This window comes from Poecilia reticulata, linkage group LG21 (assembly GCF_000633615.1).
Source record: "Poecilia reticulata strain Guanapo linkage group LG21, Guppy_female_1.0+MT, whole genome shotgun sequence".
Lineage (NCBI taxonomy): Eukaryota > Metazoa > Chordata > Actinopteri > Cyprinodontiformes > Poeciliidae > Poecilia > Poecilia reticulata.
This window is the reverse complement of record NC_024351.1, coordinates 17,948,290-17,970,367: the sequence shown is the minus strand read 5'-3', so window position 1 is coordinate 17,970,367 and position 22,078 is coordinate 17,948,290. Positions and strand designations below refer to the sequence as shown.

Here is a 22,078-nt window from a genome sequence, read left to right as displayed (position 1 = left end):
TAAAAAAGCATCGACAATGCTCGGTTTTTGGGCGTCATCATGCTTCGTGGTAGAGCAGGTGCCTCAAAATCCTCCTGGGATTTCATTCCCAAACTCGGGAGACTTTTTTCATTTCACAAACAGAAAAAAAAAGTTTTTAATTTACCTCAAACTTGCAAGGGAGACTTCACTTCAACGAGACACATCCAAGCATTTTATGAACCTAAAATCCCCAGAGACCCTGAGCCAACAAGAGTGACGGGTTCTTGCCCCTTTAGTTTCGTGTTTTTATTTTTCCAACTATTTCCAAACAGATGAATTTATCTTTCATGCAAAGTGTAGGCTCCTTTATTTAACTCAGCTGACCACCATTGCACAGCAACCGGTCTGTCAGGGTCAGTGCTTTGTCACTGTATGAATTTATGACCCATACAGTATCCAGGCTTGCTCTGGCACTTTCTCACGTATCGCTTTACAAGAACTTTAAAAAAATTAGGAACGTGATCAGAGAATGTTTCTGTTGTGTCGTAAAGGGAACTTTTAAACCCTATATATATTGTGAAAACCAGCCCATGCCTACTCCTAACCTTTGTTGCATCCGCAGCATCGCTGTAGAAAGGGTGAAAATTACAGGTAGTTTCCTAAAAAAAAAAAAAAAAAAAAAAGTGGGAATAGCTTGTTTCAGCCCATTAAAATCACAGGTTATTGTGTTTCCATGACACTCTCATTCAGACCGTAATAGCTACCTGCAGCTTAAGTTTTGCCCGCAACAAGCCCACCATTTGCTGCTTGCACATTTCACTCACATTACAGAGCGGGTTAATCCATCTCTGAATAAATCCTGATCACTCTGAACCTTTCTGTTTTCCCCCTCGGGAACAAGCGTAGGTTAATAGGTTTTATTAGCCCGGGCAGTGTGCAAACACAAACAGAAGTGTTTTTACTTCATCAAGTATAACCCTGCTGGGATTAAATAGCAAGTTTGCCTCAGAGGTACAATTAAGAGACGCTAAAAAGAGTTCCTTTGAGCGCGGAGTTGAGGGAAGAGTCTCTGCTGCACAGTAGCAGCCAGTGAAGCGCTGCCGCTTTTTTTTCTTCTTTTTCTCCCCCCCCTCTGGCATTTTCAAATTACCTATTGATGAGTGGGCTCCCCGGCTGGGACGGGGTGGGGGGGGATGCGAGAGGAGGGGTGATGTCTGGTTCACTTTTAAGATGTCTCCAAGAAGCAGGCCTGTGGTTAGATCTAAAGCGATACTTATGCAACAGAAGCTTGCCTTTCTCAAATACATATACGGTTTCCCTTGCAAATTATCCGAGATTTTCTTCAGAGGTGGGGGGGTGAAGTTTTCCGCCTGCAGTCCTCGGATATTTACCCCTTTCGCTTTTGATCGTGTTGACTTGGGTCCCTTTGCCTTTTTTTTTTTTTTTTCTTTTTCTTCTTTTTTTATTTTTTATTATTCTTTACTGTTCCTGCACAACTTTATTGAACAATAATTGCTACCCATGACTTAATTGTCTATACGTAATTAGGTTTGTAAGAGAGAAAATAGGCAGTTAAATGTTCCCCAGAGAGGCAGTGGCGGTTGAGTGGGTGCCACACGTGTTGTCGATTATTCTGCCCCTCTCCATCTGATCTGCCAGTATGAGGAGATATAATAAAAGAAAAATGGATTTCGAAGCGATTTAATGAGAAGTGCCTGACGCAATGTGCCAAGACAAATTTTAATGATCCTCTGTCTTTGCTTAATTAGAAATCTTTGCCAGCTCAGTTTATTGCTGTGGATAAAAAGCTGGGTCTTGAATTAAAAGTGTCCCCGATAAGCAGCAATGTGCAGACAGAGTGGAAAAAAAACAAACAAACAAACAAACAAACAAAGGGGGGGTTTGATGAAAACAGACTGTCGCTGGACCAAACGAAACACGACAACAGAAGGAGTTGAAAACGTGATCTTATTTAAACGGATTTACTAGGAGCTTTTAAAGTGAAGCGAAGATGAAACTTCATTGGGAATTTTAACGAAGCGATTCAAGGAAAACTACTTGCGGTGCCACTTGCAATTGTCATGATATGTTAAACATACCAAATCATGTTTTTCTTTTTTTGTTTAGGGGGACTGAGTTTTTTTGGGCCTGACATTAAATAACAAGCGGCAATGCCTTTACATTTAAACTAATTATCACTTTCATCACCTTCCCTTCAAAGTGTCTCTACCTGAAATCCGCAGAGATCTACACTTGAATGCACCGCAGCAGGCTCTTCTTCCCTTGTCCTCTCGTGCCCCAGTGAGTCGCCGAAAGGTCAGAGGGGGTTAGAGCGTTAATAGGTGGCGGTGATTGTTAAAAGCCCTCTCTCTCTCTCTTTCTCCACATTCCCTGCAGCCTGCTTCTGTGCGGAGCAGCTGTGGCTGACCACGGAGCGACTTCTGCAAAACATCTTTTACGCGTTTGATTTGGACAAGGCGAGCGAAGGCTGCGGAGCGGAGCAGGTAGGCAGACATGTGGTGGTCTTGCATCAGGAGAAAATATTTGCTTCCTTCAATTTGGGAAAAAAATAATCCATGCAATATGGTTAATTTTGCAACCTTTAAGTAGACTCTGTAAAAGAGCTGTCACAGCAGATTAAAGTAAATCTACAGGAAGGGGTGGAGGGGGTCTTAAGTGAAACATGCAAGTTGGCCTTCCCAGGTAGCTTCTGCTCCTGTTCAGGAGTTATTTTTGTCCCCTAATTTCAAACAGAGAAACGAGGGGATTAAAAAGTATCCGAGGCGAGGAATTATTTTTAGACGTCCAATAAAAATCAGAACAAAGTGGTTGTTCTAAATCCGAGTTTATGATGAGTTTGCTCAGTTCCGAATTTCCGTCAGCCGGTTCAAGCCGCTGCGGTGCGGGAGGAAATCTAAACAGATTAATTGATGACAGCAGAGCGACCGAGCAGCTTTAGGAAGTGATTACAGATTCCTCTTGGCAGCCTAATCAATACTGTATTCCCAACAGAGACACATAAACCCACACACAGCCCAGTAATCCCCACATCTTGTTCCAATGCTCAACTGTAAACCCCCTTGCGCAGCGGCTGTTTACGTCTGTCAAAAATATCACCCCTGCCTTTGTTTTTGGTTTTGAAATGGCATCGCTCTCTAAATCTAAGGGTACGTTGCACAAACATGTCATCTCCCTCTTCCAGGAATATTTATAAACACTGCATATAAGTAAATACTGGAATCTCTCAGTGCAGATTTAATTTTTTTTTTTTTGGTCACTTGTCAAAAAGTCTTGATGACGGTTGGGTCTCTCTCTTCCACCGCTCAAAAAATTGATGGCTCAAAAAATTGATGGCGGTGACCTCGGCTGATCCTCGTCTGGATTCAAATCCTTCAAGATCTTCAGGTCCAAGATCTTTATCCTCATCACAGAAGTTATCCACATCTCAGCAGCTGACCTCCCCCCCACCCCCAACCGAGTACTTTCCGTGACCCCGAGCCCCGCAACCGATCTGTTTCCAGAAGAGAATCGGTGACCGGCAAACGTAGGTACTCACCCCAGAAGAAGTTTTGCTGACATGGTGTCACTGTGCTGAAGAGGCTGTTAGATGCCATGGCTGCCTCTGGTTCCAGCAAGCCCCACTTTTGTTCCTCTGCGGTTTCTGTGACCCTCGACACGTCCTAAACCAAGAGCACGCAGCGTGTCATGAAGGCGGAAAAAAAATGGAAAAGCCATCCACAAGACATGCTTCTACGTATCAACTATTTGGATGACCACAAGTAACGACCAGGTTTGGTTTTATAGAGAAAAAAAAAAATTGCAGAGGCAAAATATCGCTTTTGCGGATAGATCAGATGGTGTCGGACTGGCTTGCCTGGCCAGTGTGGTTGGAACGTACTTACTTGCTTAGCGCCGTCCTTGTGACTGGTGTTGGCCCGTGACGATTAACCATTTACACTCCAGGTCGCCCTCAGACACCAACCCCGAGCCGCACGTCTGTGGTTCTGTGGTTGTTGGGGAGGCGAGCAGAGCCCTCACACAACCCAAAAGGCACCAGCTTTAAAACTCGTCTCTTTCCTGCCCTCCATGCGGCGTCACTGGAGACCCTGGGTCACATGCCCGCCGACGTCATCACGGCACAGCAGCTGAGTGGGACAGCCTACCGTTGCAGCTTGTCTTGCCTCTTGCCTCCCCTTCCAAGAGTTTTTTCCTCTCCCCTCCTTCTCCCACCACGCGTGATCCGGCAGCGTTTTCCAGGCTCTCTTGGGACCCGGTTCCTGACGCTCCCATGAGTCAGGAAGCTTCAGTGGGGGCCAGCTTGCTCAACCGCCCATGCTCCTCTCGGCATATGGGCAACAGTGACTCTCTCTGCCTTGCTCTCCCTTCACTCATTCAGCCCCCCTTCCCCTCCTTCTCTCCTTCCCGTCTATGTCTCTCTCTGTGACTCCGCTGCTCCTTCCCTCAACTCGTTTAACAGGCTGCCGTGCTGCTCCTGTCTGCCTTTGAGCAGGGAGAGCTGAACTTGGTAAGATTTGAGGGTGTGAGTGAAGAGCGAAAGGCTGGCTTGCTGGCTGGCGGTGTGAAGCTGGGTGTGTGTGACTGAGTGTGTTTGTCTGTGTAAGCATGTGCAGCAGGAGAGAGAAAAAGCGTGTGGAAAGCGGAGGTGTTATGACACTCGGCCGAGGAGACTTGCCTGAAATTTCCTGTTTTCTCCCGTCTCGAATATCGCTGCGCCGCAGACAGCACTTCGTGTTATTGCGTCACGCTCCATTGGCATGCGTTTGTACATGTGCATTTGCATCCAAGGCAATGCACTGACCCGTCACTAGCCTCCACTAAAGAGAAGGACCGGGACGATTCCTGTAAGAGGCCATGCATCGCGGCCACCTGTCCTCTCGCTGAGATGGCTTCACGTCACACGATCTTGTGAACAATCGGACACACACACACAAAAACACCCACGCGAATGCAGACACCCTGAAAACCTCCCTCCGTGCCAACAACCAGTGATTAATCACAGGATAATTCCCTTGAAGGCACAAGCCGTACACATGCTTGCACGCCACAGAGACGGTTGGGCTTTTGATCAGAAATCAGAGGTGTGAGTTCTGACAGATCATAAAAGGAGGTGAGATGTTGGTGGAGAACCAAAAGAATGAGTGGTATGAAGATCGTCGAGATAAAAGGTTGGCATCACATCGTGTCACCAAACCGTAAAAAGTCAGAGAGATAATTGGCATTGTTGTAGTGATTAATAATTGCATACATCTGCCAAAACAGTTATGAGGTGTGATAGTAGTTTGCAAATAAAAGTCTTTGTCATGTTGCAACCGCAACTTTTAATACATGGGAGAATTTTACCTGACAGATCAACACAATGTGCCACATAATTGCTCAGTCTTGAAAGACTGTGTGTGCCTGCATTCAGCATGTTTCTCTCACAGTGCAGTTAATCGCGTTCCATCCTTCATTGGGTACAGACGGAGCACTAGATGTTCTGTGAACGCCTCAGAGGTTTGTTTCAGGACGTTAATGAACGAACAGCATCATAAAGATCGAGAAACACAAAAGGCAGGTGGGGAATAAAGTGCTGATTAAGATTAAAGAAGCATTGAGTGATAAAATATTTCCCTCAAACTTCAACATAGAACATCTTTCAAGCCAAAAGTGAAAGATGCCCACGGTAACTCTGGAGGAGCTGCAGAGTTCCACAACCTTTGAGGAAGAATGTATTAGCAGGGCAATGTTATAGCAGTGCACTCCACAAATCTAGTCTTTATGGAAGAGTGGAAGGAAGAAAATCAACACTGGAGGAAAGCCAAAAAGAGTAACAGCTAACCAGAGCTGGAAGAATGTACCTGGGTAAAACAAAACCAAAAAAAATTACTTTGCAAAATGGCAGAAAAATGCATTGGATATCATGCTAAACAGACCATAGCCTTGATGAAGGATGGTGGTGTTAGCATCATGGTAGGGAAACCTTTTAGCAAAGCTGAGGTTCACCTTCTTGGAGTGAAACAAAGTCAGATTTTTCCTTTTGTTTGACAATTATGCAATACTTGTATTGAGCTGTCGCATAAAATCTCAATACATTGAGCTTTGTGGTTTTAAATTCATAAAATGGAAGAGAAAAAAAGTTTTTAGCGAATTTTCTTTAAAAAATGCCAGGGAGAACTTGTTGTATTTGGGTGATTGAATTTTATATGACTAATTGAGTTTGAGGTATTTTCATACAGTTTCAAGAAATACTCAAACATATATTGAGTACAATATGTTTGTTGATTACAAACATATATTGTAATCAACAAATCCAGTACCAGTAGTTAAGATACGTCTTTGTACAATTTTATTTATTTATTTTTCTACATCAGATTTGGAAATAACTCTGGTAAAAAAAAAACATTGTATGATTGAAATAATGTACATTCTATACTTCAATGGTTTTTAAAATAATTGTTCACCAAGAAAAAAACTCAACATTTAAAATAAATTAATAAATAAAGAAAAAAGATTTTCGTCATTTCAGTTCAGTAGACATTCGGAATCGAAGGTATTTATGAAAGACAAGGTTTAAAATGTTCTGCTTTTATAACCGCTGGAGTTTCCACCGTAGCGTTCCTTTGGTCCAAAGTCCTTTTAATGAGATGCCAGAGAAACTGGCAGAACAACCAATTTTCTCTGGCCAAGTGAAGCATAAAGTAGCACACCTGCTTCCAGAAAAACATGAGCAGTTTTAATATGGAAAGTAAAGAAGCACCACCCATCACTCCAATGAAGGTTTTCAAAACTACAAGCAGCATAAAAAGTCGAGCAGCAAACTACATGTTGGCTACATGAGCAGACAGCCCTACAAACTAACCATTAACTTGCATTACTGCAAAACAGAGAGACGTTGTCTTTTCCACTATAAGAAATGTACTAACTATGTTATTTAGAGTTTTACTGTAGTCTATATAAAAACAACTGTATGTGGTTTCAAAAAGTGTAATAATTAGTAAATTAAATCATTTTAGCAGCAGTTGTTTTACATTTTGGTGGTGGAATGCATGGTGAAACTCAAAGATGTCATCCCATGAGAATCTTATCATTTTCAGATATTTTTAGTGCTACATGTGATTATTTACAACTTGCGTTGTTTTAAAAAGTAGCATATTTGTGCAGCGGTAACGCCTCCGAAAAATAAAACCGCCTCACCAGTAAACGACGCGTCGGCTTTAGTTTGCACTCATTTTTTTTTTTTCTTTTACGAACATGCGTGTAAATAAAATAAATGCTTTTTTATTTTCAGTCTCATTTCTTCCATCACTGACCTCGCTGTAGGTTTATAAAAATAAATAAATAAATAAATTCAGCAGCACAACAGCGTTTCCACAAGCCTTTACCGCCTTCCTTATTTTTGTGCAGTGAAACGTTTGCCTTGGCTCGCTGCTTTGTAAATATTTGCCGTCTAAAACAAGAACATGCCTCTTGAGCTGCAGCGCATGCTTCAGAATCCTCCGGGAAAGGCAATCTGAATCCTGGAAAACAAACCGAGCACCATATAGGAAACACCCATCACCTATTTCCATTTTAAAAAGATTTTATCGACCACGTCACTTTAGCACTTCATCTTTTCTCTAGATAGAAGACAAAAAAAAAAAAAAAAATCCTACTTAATGATTGTTGCACATTTTAGATCTGGCAGGAACGCAGGCCGGCCGCGTTTAAGGATCGGCTTGGTTCGTGATTCTGAGGTTTCTCAAGAATAATGTTTAAGGTCACGTCTAAACATTTTTAAGGTTACTGCAAACGGATGCTTTTTCTGTCAGAAGCGCTAAACTTTCGGACAAAGTCCAGCACCGGCATGAGGTCGGCGGAGCCACGATAAATTACGTGCAGTTTGATGGGGGTGTAATTTGCCCGACGTGATTGAGCCCCGAGACGCAGAATGAAAAAATAAAGCATAAATGTCAACTGCATGGCAGGAAACATTACTTCTTGGGTGGCACGGCATGCGATAAACATCCTTGATGGTGAAAATCTCAGCTGTAATGATGCTGCGCAGTCTCAAGTATCACTGCACGGATTCTTAAAAAACTGAACAGATTCTATCTGAGGTGAACCAAGCATGTTTTTTTTCCTCGAGATACAGTCGCGGAGTTTAGATAAAGTCGGCCAAATATTGTCTTACTTGCAAAACTGTCGGGAAGGTCAGTGGTTCAGCCCCCTGAAGAAAACTCCAGCACCGAGAGCTGAAATTAAACTGCTTACAATATCAGACTTTGTTCTTGTAATGTTTCAAACATCTATTTTCTTTCCTTGAATAGATAAATGTAGTTTGAAAAGCTGCATGGTAAAAAAAAAATAAAAAAGTATTTGCCCCTTTGTTTTTCCTTTTTTTTGCCTCACTTAGATCCTTCAGATCATCAAATGAATTTTAATATCAAACAAAGAAGACGTTTTCAGAAGGCGGTTGTATTATTAAAGGAAAATGTTAAATCCAATCAAATCTGGTTCTGTGTGAAAATGTAAATGTCACCTAATGCTACGATTGGTCAGATTGTGCAACACCTCTGACACCAGGGAGGAAGTTTTTCACATGTCATTGGAGGGTTTATAAGCATAAACAGTTTATTCCATGCATCTCTCAGCTGGATTTAATACTAGACTTTGACTAGACCACTTTTTTCTTTTTTTTAAAAATCACTCAGAGGTTGGCTTGTTGATGTACGTTAGATCATTATTCTGCTGCCAAACCCAAGTGTGCTTCAGTAAATTATCCTTCAAGATTTTCTGGTAGAGAACAAAATTCCTGGCTCCATCAGTCACACTAGGTTGTCCAGGTCGTGAATCATCAACGTAATCCCAGACCATCACTCTTCCACCGCCATGTATGAATGTGGATGCAGTTCTCCGTTTCTAAATGTCTTGGAGATGACCTTGTAAACCTTTCTGGACTGAAACGTGTCATTCACTTCATTTCTAGTCTTTTCTTAAATTTCTTTAGACTGAGTTCTGGTGTGTTAACCTAATTTGTGTTGTTAGCTTAGCAATTTTTAAATCTAGCAATAATTTGGCCTGCATGATTCCCCTGAAACTTCTGACTCAGCAAGTTAGCGAGGCATGATTTTTTTCGCTAAGCGATCAGTTGTTTCAGACAACTTTTTTTACCTCCACAATTAAAATTGTAATTTTAAAACTGCTTTTCAAGCTTACTCAGATGATCTAATATTATATTTGACAATGATCTAAAACACAAAAAGAAAAAAAAAACAATGAAGAAAACTGCAAGGGGGGCCAATGCCCTCACAGCGTTGTAACTGTCCAGCTACAAAGTATAAGCAGATGAGAAATGATTTTACAGTTTCTCATGAAATAATAATCATAATAAAAACAAAAATCCTTTCAAGGCCTTGCTGCCAGTTGAAGACTTCAAACTGCTGCAGAGACATTTTCCTAATTTATGTACATTTCGCTGTCAAAAAAAATAATTTTATGTGAGGCTAATAACGTTAAAGTCTGGAATCTGATGCGGAATATAATATTTCATTCATTACTGGCTCTCCACCGGTGGCCGTATACCACTCTGGCTGTATTTGTCTGTGCGGTGCTGAAGAGCTTGGCCATCCTCAGAGCTCTGACCAAGGTCTGCCCCGAGGACTGTGGTTGGTGGCCCACCCTGCCAGACACTTTCTCCCTCCTACCACCCAGGACCACACACACCTTTTCAAAACGGACTCACTTTATTATCACAAGCTCTCCCGGTAACATAATAGAAGTATCATGTGCTGGAACATGCTTGAAAATTACGCGGGCTATTAGTGCGGTGCGCGCGTGCGTGCAAAACACGGGCCGCTCCTTTCCTTCGCTTTGTCACAGGAGATGTCCTTCACAAGACGACGGCTGTTTTCACAGAAAATTAGCTCTTGGATGGGAGCATTTCTGGAAAAATATTGGAGGATAATGATACCTCAGATGAGTTAAAATTAACTCGCTCCTGGTGCCGTGAAGCGGCGCTCGCCGTGAAGGCTAAAAATGACGCGACGCAATTAGCCGAGGGCAGACGTTACACGCCGAGGAGTTGCAGCATCAGGAGAGGAAGGGCTTATTAATAGACGTTTTTTGGCTTGCGTTGTGTACTTTCTCTGGCGGGGCATCAAAACGGCCCCGGCCGGGCAAACAGGCAGGTACAGTGATTCGCTTTAACAGGCGACATCTGTAAAACGCCAAGGCAGTTTACACTGCGGCCGAGCCTGAATTAACGTGCTTTCATTGGAAACAAACACCACTTGCAATCAGCTTCTGTTGGCCGCCCCTGCCGGCTGGTGTGAGGGTAAATATCTGCCCTGTGCCATCGCCGGGGCCCTGAGCGCCGGGCTGCAGCCGCGGCGTGACGCCCGCTCCGGGTCTCGCGGAAGACGCCGTGTCGCCGGGAGGATGTTGATGTTCTGCGTGAATTGCTTGGTGAGGTACTCTTACGGTATTACCTTTAATGAAAGGGAGATATTTTTCCTTCGGGGAGACCAGAAGTCATATCGACGTCTTCCAGGGGAGCCCGGGGCCCTTTCTTGTGGTGTCTGGACAGCTGTTTTTGGAGTCACAGCTTTGAGGGAAAATAAAGTAATAAGGGGAAATGTTTAATATCGAATGGCGCGCGCACAACCTAAACACGCATTAAAAATAGCTCCCGGAGCTGTGATTGCATAAAAGTGCGGCAAAAAAAAAAAAAAAAAAAGAAAAAGAGGAGAGTCAGATCATCGCTAGACGCTGCGATGAGGGGTCTGTGGCTGACCACCGACAGACTGAGCCATGTCGTTTTCTTTTTCTTTTCTTTTTTTTTCTTCTCCCATTTCTCATTTTAATCAAGGACCAGGTCCAGGGTAAACAGTGCCTACCTACACTGCAGTTCAAACAGCGAGGCCCACTGAGACGCTAGCGATGATTTCTAAATGCTCACTGACAAGCGGGTTTAATTTGTGTGCTAAGTAGATGGAGCTAGACGTCTTGCTTTTGGCACCCAAACCCTGCTGCTATTTCTACATCTCTGTGAAACTTCTGTATGGAAAAGAAGAGCAGGCCTCTGCTGGCCCTGCGCAAATTTATTTTGCACCGTCTGTAAAGAAAAAAAAAAGGTGCGAAAAGCATTCAGATGAATTTACCTGTTTATTGCAGTAGCAAAACCGGTCTTTAACAAAATCACCAGTGGCACAATTATTGATTGCTGCACCATCCCTTTAAATGAAACGTTACTGACGCAATTCAGTACTTTACAAATAAACAATTAATTTGTAATATGTGACGCTCTGTTTACGTTGACCACTAAGTTTGACGTGGATCCATATTTATCTTGATGCCGGATAGATGAAGGAGACTAAAGTAAAGAATAAAATAGTTGTAGCCATCTCTTAATACGAACTGTCGGACAATTTCTATACAAAAATGGTTATTTTAGGGTGATGCCAGGAAATCTACCTGGACTAGTTTCAACAATGTGGTTTGGTCAGATGAAAATTAAGAAAAACATGCATCAGCGGTGTAATGCAGAGATAGAAACTGTTTCACTGTAAATTTTTTTAAAGAACAACCCGCACCAGAATGTTCCAAGAGACAGTGGCCGGTACTCGGTTTACCCCCTCTGAACCACCGGAGAAGACTCTGAATTTTCTTTCATTGTCCATCAAATCTATTCAATGGCTTCATGAGCAAAAATCAATTTTTTATTTTACATTTGGTGTGGTTCGCTTTTATACTACAGTGTCAAGTGATTCAAACCCTTTGAAAAACCTGTTCACCCACTCGCCTGTGGTGGCACTGCACCAAAAACTACTGAAGGAAACGCCACAAAAACCTCAGAAGACGAGCCATTTCTTCTTCCACTGGCGTTAGACTATTGCATTTGTTTTGGTTGTATTTACCCAGAATGCTCTGCACTGCACTGGGCTTCCTGCTTTTTTGCGGTCTGCTTCGGCGCATTCGAACAGCGCCAAAGTACACTTCGACTGAACGCAGACCTAGGTTTGTCCAAAGTTTGCTTTTTCTGTCCTGCATCAGAGTTTGTTTGCGCATTCACAATTCCCCAAACAAACCGGACTTTCTAGGCAAACAAGCTAAAGTTTGATTAAAGTGGAATAACTTCTTGACCTGCGCACCATGACTGAGGATCTTCCTGCTGGTGGTACTCAGCTCCCCATCCAGATATCTGGTATAGCAAAAACAGCGAGATAACTGCTGGGAACCCTTCATTTGTGTGGTCAGCTGTCAACAGCTGAGACATTTTACAATGGCTCCAAGATCGGGGTCAACAAGGTTCAAGCAGCTCAACTGCCAAGTCAGCGTTATAATTACACTGCTCCGATGATACAGCTCCACTGTAGGGTCGGCAGTCACATGACGCCCCCGGTGACACGATGCCGTCACTCCAGGCAAATGTCAAAAAACAGAAATGGCCCGTGTGTCATGAGTGGCAAGTGCAGGGAAGAATGAATTAATGCAGCGCTGGCCGTGACTCAAACGTGGAGGTCAGAAAAGCCAATCACAACCTGAATGAGCTCACAGATAAGCCGCCCAGAGACACGGCTTGCTTGCTGAAGAGAACAAAGTATGCTTGATAAAAGCAGACAGTTCGCAGGAGAAACAAGCCATTATGCGGGAGGAGTTCGGCACTGTGTCGCTTACAATCGGGCAAACAAAAGGCTCTGTTGTCTCCTCCAGCCGGTGGGTTATTTTTTGTTCTGTGGGGCTTTTGTGATGGATAATTGCTCTCCTCACATGATTTCATAATGCTGTGACTCGTCTTTCAGTCCCCGTGTAACACAATAACAAGATACAGAAAAAAAGAGGCGGAGAGACTGAAATCAGAATTTTTGGAAGTTGTTTAGAAGTGGAGGGTTTTTCTTGGTTGTGGTGTATAATTTTAGAAAGATGTATGAGCGGGACGCCGACTTGAACCAGTCACAATACAGCCCGAAGCACGGGGGAGGCAGGCCGGCGCTCCAGAGTTCACTGCCTGGATTGTTTTATCATTTCAAACAGAGTTGTCTCATTGATTATGTCTGAATATCAAATTCAGATCAGATGGAGCTACTTTAAATCAACCCCGCTTCATACTGAATAAAAGATGACAGCGTCAGCCTCTTGCCATGTAGATTAGGTAACTACTTCTTTATTCACATTAAATAAGCTCTAAATAAAGCAAATTTACGTTTACGGGGGAAATTTATCGCCTGCACTTTTCCAGAGATTAACATGTCTTTCTTCCTGACAGCAGGGTTCCTCTCGAAAATCTAGTACAAATGAGCGCAGACCGTAAAGCGCGTTCTCTCCAGACGGAGCCGACTGCACGTGCGCGAAGGTAACCCCCCGGGGGTGTTATGTATTAGATGCTGGGGAGGTATGCAGCCTTTCTTCTGAGTCAGCAGAGATCAATCCAGGACAAGTCGCAGGAGGAATGCATCCACTACTCACGAAGAAAGCATGCAGCTTCAAACAGAAAGCACTAATCGTGTTATGATAGCGCCAGAGTTTTTAACTACTGAGGAAGCGTGCGGATTCAATTTTCTTCATAAAACGTCGGAGGCGTGCAGTTCTTTAGGCGCTTTTGAGGAAGACAAGGAAAATTAGTTTAAAACGGCTGTCTGCAAGGATGCTAAAGCAGCGTACTCACATTGTGATATAACGAATAAAGAAATGTTTTATTTGGAAAAATACATTTTTAAGTTTGTCTGCAAAAGTTCACTTTTATTCAGGTTTAATTTGCTTCTGCTCAATTCAATTCAATTTAATGCATTTCACGCACAAATTAAGTTCTGCTCAGTTCGAGTTGATGCAAAAAAACCCCCAAAACAACAAACAATTAAGTTGTTCAGCTGTATCCAGTCCAAATTAGTTTAGAGCATTTCACATAAAGGTAAAGAGGATGTGATTCAACTCGCATTATTTGAGTTTATATTGAGTATTATATTTAACATTTAGCTCAGTGTGTCATATCTAAAGCAGTTCCATTCAAGTCCACACAGTTCAGTTCTCCTTCAGTGAACTGAACTGTGTGTTTCAGTTCAGTTTAATCCACTTTGCATTATTATTATTTTCTATGCTGTTTGGGAAAGCTTTGCTGAGAGAAAAGGTACAGCCTGGACAGGCAAATCCAATACAAATGGGCAAACAACCAGGCACACACTCTGTCATGCCAGAGCAACTATGAGAAACCTGTTAAACAAAGTAATGTTTTAGGACTGCGGAAGAAAGCTGGAGTTTCTGAAGAAAACCCACATGAGCACGTGGGGAACATGCAAAGTTTTGAAAATATGAATGAGAACTAAGGTTGCACCGATCGGAGTTTTCTGGCAGATCGTCGAGCCTAACCTGCTGATTCTAATTTTGGCCGATACCAACTTTTTTTTTTGTCTGAAATGTTGCTCAATATAGAAAGAAAGTTTCTGAATTGGCATCAGTGGAGTAACAGTACTGCTAACTGTAAACATGGGCTGGTCTATCACTCAAACCTTTTTCACCGGAGACAGTGGTTGATTTGTAGACTGTTGCAGAGGTAGATAAAATCCGCCAATCATCAAACTCCCAAAATTAAGGATAAATCGGCTGGCTGATAAACCGGTGCACCCCTAATGTGAAAATAATTAGGGAACATTTATTTTAGAACATAAAAATGTTGATTATTGTAAGTAAGTAACCGAAGTACAAGACTGAAACACTTCAGTCAGCGAGTTGGTTGAAGCTCAGTGACAGAGAAACTGTACTGGAACACAAAGGAAACCAATAAAACCAGCACGTTTATGAGTCACAGAATATTTTTGACTGCGATCCACTAAACCTGACTCAATGTCCAAATGTTGGAAATCACAGAAAAAAAAGAAGAAAAAAAGAACAATAACCCCAGCTTTTCACAAGACAATATAAAAGCGAGGGGTCTCGATCTGATGTGACATGTGCACATAAAATCTAGTGTATGTTTTTTGGAGGTTCGCTGCTCTTGGATGAGCAACACACTTAAAAACAACCAGAAAACTGATTCATGAGGTCCAACCCGGCACGCAACAACAAGAGCTGCGATCCAGTTCTGTTTACAGAGGACACTCAGTTAAAGTGCAGTCTAAACTTTGAAACCAGTCTTTTTCCCCATCCCTGTAAAAAGAAAAAAAAAAAACGTCTACAGCTGCTTCGCAAACACGAAACGCGTCGCATACAGCTGAAACTCTGAAAGGGGTTCCCGATGCGTGCGCTTTGAAGAACTCAGCACAGTCGCATACTGCGTCGCCCCTCCAAACACCGTTTTTTACCACGGAGCGGTTTCGGGATGTGCAGCTGTGAATTACAATGACTCGCCTTTTTTATTTTTTTTTTTCAGCCCTAAAAACATTCCTGCAGCCTCCAAGATGAAATGCTGGAATCTGAGGCACGATGCTAATTTGAAGACAGAATAAATCTATAAATCTGACTCAGTCTCTTGCCTGGGGACATAAAGCCATGATAATTACAGGTTGACTTTGCAGACACGCAGACATCTCTCATCTGTATTGCTAATAGTATAACCAGCAGGCTGCTACGTGCTCACTCACTGTCTAGCAGAGGGGCTGAGCAGAAGTAAGCTCTAACAATGATATCATTATATCATTTGGTTACAACTACATATTAGTGTGACAGAGATTTATGACAGCTTGGAGAAAATCAACTGCCTTTGGCTTCAAGGAGCGTTTCTGAATGAACATTTTTAAGTGGAAAGCGGAGAAATTGAGATGGCAGCGATGGGTGTTTCGGGATCTTTTAGCTTTCAGATGAAGATGAAAACAAATTTGGGAAAAAAAGAAAGAAAAAAAAACACTCCAGAGTTTTGTTTGTCCCTTGCAAACAAACAGCCCATCCCTTCGCCAGAGAGCGCGGCTATCGGACTAAAATCTGACACAAATTATATCTGATGATCTGGGAGGACAGTGCCGCATCTGGTTCCAGTTAAGGCCTTGTTTTGCTGCGTCCTTCAGACTCGATGGCACGGGCCCGAGCGCTCAAACAAGTCTGAGTTCATACGAGCACACAGACCAACTTGTGGTGCCTGGAAGACTCCCCACAGAGGTCAGCTCTGGGACGCACCGACCCAGGAGACAATGGTTCAGGAGACGGGGGATTGGATCGCCGATGGAGCCCGAGAAAGGAAAAAGAAAGGAGAGGAAAGAAAATCTGATTATGCTTGAAATTTGCCATGTTGAGGTTTTTGTCAAACTGGAATCTTTCTTAAAGAAAAAAAAAAGGTGAAAAACACAAGTATGTCTTTCACGAAAAGGTCTCGTTTTTCTCAGCAATCTGGTACGGCTGAACGAGTTCCACACAGACGACCAATCAGGACGGGTCGGCCCGTTCCAAACCAATCAATCTTGTGCGATGGTTGTTGTGCAACAAGCCTTCACGAGTCCTGTCCTCTAGCAACGGCTCCACCCTGGATTTCTCTCTCTCCTCCTTCGCAACTCTGCGTTTAGGAGAGGAGTTCATCGGAGGCGGTCATATTGTTTCTGCAAGGTCAGACTTTTTTCCGGGTATTTTTGTGGCCTCCTGTTTGCACACCTGGCGGAATTGTGAAAGTTTGTCTTGGGTCATGTGTGTTTACCCACCCCCGGGGCCCCAGAGGTGACCCCCGTCATGCCAACAACTGGAGAGGCCAGCACTTCGCGTGTGGCAATTTCCAAAGTGGCCGGGCTTGGAGCCCGGCCACGCTGCCTTTCAGCTACCCGGCCCCACTCTGGCTGCGCCGGGAGCAGAAAACAGAGGGGTCGGGGGTGTGGAGGGGCGGAAGGGTGCGGAGGCTTTTTGGGACGAGGCGGAGGGGAGGTGTGGGGGACTTGTTGGCAGGGACCTGCGATGTTTTCAGAAGCACAGACTTCTGGCAGCATCACTCAATGTGATGGAGAAAAATGCCTGATGCTAATGAAAGCCAGCAGTGTGCCTCTCCAATTGGACGACAACCCAAAACGCATTATGTAACTGAGATACCGTAAACATTTCAAAATTTTCTCTCAACAAATTATCAGTGTTTATTTTTTTGTTGTTTATTTTTTTTGGTTCCAGGATATATCTGATATTTCTGTGTAACTGAAGGGACCTGAATGTGGGGTGCACTTATTATGTATATATTAAGGGAATTTGGACTATTATGTTTCCCTAATTTGAACAGGAGAGTTAGGATATCTCAGTAAGTTTTGAAGGTGTGACTGTAGAAAATAAAAGTATGAGCTCCAGATGTTGCTACAAGAAAAGAAAGTTTTAAGTGAGAAGCCAATATAAAGTAGTACATAACTTCAAAACAACAATAAAAGTGTAGGAGGAGGTTAAAAAATGCAAAATGTTCTTGCTTTTTTATTCAACTCCTTTGACTCAATCCATCATCTAACAACAGAAAGTGTATGGCAAAGCGATTAAGACAAGGCTGTCCACTTAACCAATGAAAGCTTAAATCAGAGTAGCAACCGTGGTAATTCTGGGAACACCTTAGGGATCCAAAGCTCAAGTTTGGTTGACGGGGCAACTATTTGTTGAGAGGCAACAGCTGAAAAGAAGGCCATAAGGTCTTCTGTTTGTGCTGTGATTACATGAGACCAAAACTGACATTTTCTGACCTTCACGTGTCATTTTGAACATCGCCGTAGAGTAGCGGTTCTCAAAGTGGGCGGTACCGTCCACCCAGGGGGCGTTCAGAGGACGGCAGGRGGCGCTGGCGGAAATTTTTACAAAAGGGGGGCGCCGAGAATCCTTCGGGGGGCGTTTGGTCGAAGGTAAACTTTACACCTTAAATGCACAACGATGCCAGTTTAGACTTTGAGCAACTTGGTAAAACTGTATTGTGTAACATTAAATCATGCTTGACTGCAACTGTATCGATGGCAGCTCTTCTATTGAGTGTTTATAGCTTCTTGGCGCAGCTCCGCTCTCCTGCTACTGGTAGCTTCACCGCATCAGTTTAGCGTTACATCGGCTGATGACGTTGCTGTGATTCACTTTGTCTGGTATTTTTGTACATATGTTTTGGCAGTTCTGTGATCATGTCAAAGCAGCAACTTATATTAAAAAGTGTTTTATTTCCGTTTGAAGGCTGCCCGCTTCCATGGAAGGACAACAGAAAATCGCTCTTATAAACATGTAATTACTAAAATGACGATACCCTCACTGTGTATCCCTCTGAAAAATGAACCCATTTAAATAAAAAAATCCCTCCACAGGTGATACCACGATAGAGAGCGTACATTTTATAGCGTTAACACCGGTGCTGTAAGTGGTCCGGTATGAAACGGGTCGAGGGTGACATAACAACGGTACCACAGCACTTTTAAATTTCAATAATCAGAATACCGAAATTGTTTCCGTTGTTTTAAAAGGTTTATGTCAGTCTGCCTGTTCCCCATCGATACCTCCTGCACCTAAGGGAGTTTAAAAAAAAAACACAAAAAAAACGACGCGCATATTGCGCAAAACTCTGAAACAGGTGAAGCGGGACATGAAACGGACCGACAAACTAGATGTGAATTATGGCAGAAAAACAGAGAATCCGACGCTGAACAGTGAAAAATCAACACATGATGTGAAACACATGACGATTAGGCGGCGCAGCAGGTGATGAGTGAAGATTACTGAGCGTCAATAAACAATAAAATAAATGTAGCAACAGGAAAGAAACTAAAGTGGACAAAGCAATAAACCAAGAGAAGATAATAATAATCAAAGGAAACTAAATGGAAATGAATGAAGAACAAAATGCAAGAACAAACTAAGAAACTAAACTAAATACAAAGGAAGAAACTGGTATGGCAAGACCTTTCGAGCAATAATTAATACATAGGACTGTATGGCAACAATAAACAGACACTATTTCCAGATAAAAGGTAAAATAATATTGTTGAAGTGCCATGGGTTTGTTGAGACCATATCTAGTACTGAGAATAAATATATCTTACAGACCATAACAGTAAAAAACGTATCACTTATTTATGTTTTTAATTAGATTTGATATATTTATTTTTTCAATATTATTTTCCATGTCAGTGTTAATGTCATGAGGCTGATGACTCCATGACACTTTCAATTTGACTCATTAGGATTTGATTAAGAACCAGATTTGTTCTTTGTCATTTCTGTCCAGTAAAACTATTAATCTATAAATCAATAGACAGGTCTATATAAAAGATATAATCCATGTTTCTGTCTCATATTTGTTTGGCATTAAAAGGACCTGGAACTTTTGTTTTTCCACTGAAAGCTCTGGTTTGAACAATAAATGTCATGTTGGTGAAATTTTATGGATGATACTCTGATGTCCCATTCTCCTGAAGGCAGCACAGAGCTGCACCACCAGAAACTCACAGAAAAACTGAAAAGAAGAAGAGCTATGATTAATGTAGTTACAGTTCTATCCATATTTTAATGTTGCAGAGCTCAGTTGTTTGGAAATAGATCAAAGTTTAAACTGGCATGTTGTACATCTKTTATCTGGTCATTTTGTGTAATATTTAACAACTAGAAAATGGCAAAGAATAAGAATATTTTTTCCACTCTGATTGGCTGCTGTTAGGCCTACCAATTTTAAGTTGAATGTCCACTCATTGCATTTTTCGTAGACGCCTGTGAAAATAATTTCTATTCCCATTACTTTTTTGTTCTCTGGGAAATTACAGTATTTTTGATGATAAATACAGAAACAAGTATAAAAATCAAAACATCTACAATAGTGATAGTAATATTAATAATAAAATAATAGTCAGTGTAAAGTAGCCTCCAAATTCTTTGGTGGGGGGCGGTGAGGGACCTGGATAGAGGCTAGGGGGGCACTGGCCCAAAAAAGGTTGAAAAACACTGCCGTAGAGGAACACGGTGGTGACAGCACCGTTCAGTGGGGATGGTTTTCTGTGCTTCTGACATGAAAGTCTGTTTGTGTAGGATTGAGCAAAACACGTGACAAAAAAAAAACGTGTTGGAGACTTGAAAATGTGGAAAAATCATGTCTCGTTTTTCTTCCACTTCACAATTATGCTCTACTTTGCGTTTTTCTGATAGAATAAAATCCCGACGCATGCACTGAACGCTGTGGTTGAAACATGACAAAATGTCAGAATGATATATTTTACATAGGAGGAGTTGCTGGAAGTAAAACATGCACAAAAGTCCTGTCAGAGAAATGCAAACAGTGCCGTAATTACCTAATGGTAAATGGTACTCTCTCTCTCGCTTATGTTTTAACTACCCAATCTCTGGCCCGAGCCCAGTGCTGCAACTACAGTATATGTGTTATGCAAATATTTATCTTGTTCAGGAATATGAAGCTTCTACTGAGATGGGAATTGGGCTGAGATGATTTAAACGGCACACCAGCAAAACCGTCTCGGGTGCCAAAGTTTTGCTCTTATGGTGGTCTTCTCTCCTCCATCAGACGCCCAGAGGGTCGTTAGGGAGACCACGAGATGCCGTGATTCAAGACCCACTGAGGGGACATGAAAGCGTGCGGAAGATGGAAGGGTCCGCACGGCAATTACTGCTCATCAAGGCAAATTTTCAAAGGGTGACTAAAATTCTTGAAAGTCTTGCATATGAAAGATTTACAGTTTTTCCTCTTGGTGTCCTCCCTAAAGAGTAAGGGTGTGGATGCAGCAATTTTTATGCACGCACACTCATCATCGCGTTGCTGCCTAACAAACGACGCGCTCTTCTTCACTGAGGGTAGACTCTTCGGCAGTGGGGTCTTTTCAGGATGAAGCTTATCGAAAGTTTCGCCGAAAAGTCACACATTCCAGTCGGTCCACTGTGCCGAACATTGCTCAAGCAAAGCAAGAGCAATTCAATCCCACTGAAATAACAGAAACAAGACCTAAAAGAAAAAGCCTGGTTCAGTCGTCTTTATTTAGAAATCTAAATGCCCTCCTGGTTCCCTTTTGAACAGCAGAACAGCATTGAAGTTTGAGATTTTCCTGCAAAATGAAATGAGCCAGTTTTCACTCAAAAAATAAATCAAAGAAATTTTTTTTTTCTGTTAAAAGCTGGAAGATTCTTTGCTGTATTTGGGAAGAGAAAACGTTTCTAACTTTAGCACTTGAGGGAGAAGGTTTGATGAAATGTTTCAGTGTATTCTCTCTTGTTGTTCCACCCCAGAAATAGATATTTTTAGAAGGTTCTGTCATAAAATCAATGATGAGAATATCAGCTGTTCTCCACGCAGAGACAATAGACACATGTAGATGACATGATGCAAGCAAACAGGGAGCTGCTGCTGTTTAAGTCCAGTACATTTCTTCAAAAAAGGAAATTGGCTGCGCAAACTCATTGGCTTACAGTATTGGGTATTATACAAAATGATAGATGGCTAGCTAACGTACAAAAATAAAAGAATGTCTGGAGATGAGCTTGGTAAAAATTCAAAAACATCTTATCCAGAAGGGAAATGAAATGTTGTCATAACTCATATGATTCAAGTATCTACAGAGAGTCATTGAGGACGGTGAGACTGCAGGCAGGAAGGATCTCCGGTAGCACTCAATGTTGCATCAAATCTGAAAACGTCTTCTTATTCTGCTGCTATATCACAGACTCATGACTGTCATGACATGTTAACAGCTCAATTTCCAGGCAGCAAAGATAATAACACCATCGGTTGCTGGCAAGCACCGCTAACCCTACTCATTTGCTTTTGCCACTCTTATTTAAATCTGTGTGTGATTGACTTGCTAGGAAGAAGCAGAGAGAGATGCTGGATAAATGGAAGGGATGGTTTGAACTTCCTCCTTTATTCTGTTTAGCCTTGCTCTGCATCTATAATGGATACTTTCCCCATTTTTCAGAGTTGAAAAAATCAGAATCAGGACATCCATGATCTGCATAGATATCAGTTTTCATATCTTAAGACAGAATGTTTCCTGTCCTCATTTGGTTTACGCAAATTTTATTTTAATGTAGAAAAAATAAAAGCATGCATGCACTCAATTCTATTTGGTACTGCAGCAAAAACAACAAAAGTAAAAGAAGAATTTTTGAATGGAGAAGAATAACATAGAAGAAAAATGACTTCCAAACATCACTGTCTGTTTAGGAATTGAAGGACCAAGGACCTGAAATGTACATTTGTCGCATTTGTCAACGTGATCCAAATCTATATATA

General features: G+C 42.2%; 1 protein-coding gene across 5 annotated transcripts in view; it reads right to left on the bottom strand.

Annotated features, from left to right (window-relative positions):
* The window catches only part of runx2b (RUNX family transcription factor 2b), a 98,488-nt gene that overhangs the window by 56,328 nt on the left and 20,082 nt on the right, over window positions 1-22,078 (bottom strand). The window contains exons 1-2 of one of the 5 annotated variants that reach the window (XM_008398274.2): window positions 3,860-5,299; window positions 3,518-3,641 (exon numbers count right to left, since the gene is read on the bottom strand). The exons of 2 other annotated variants lie outside the window; for them this stretch is intronic. In XM_008398274.2, coding sequence (XP_008396496.1) covers window positions 3,518-3,575 — 58 coding nt within the window. In that variant the 5' untranslated portion in view covers window positions 3,576-3,641; window positions 3,860-5,299. 2 more of the 5 variants (XM_008398273.2, XM_017302021.1) reach the window with 2 other exon arrangements.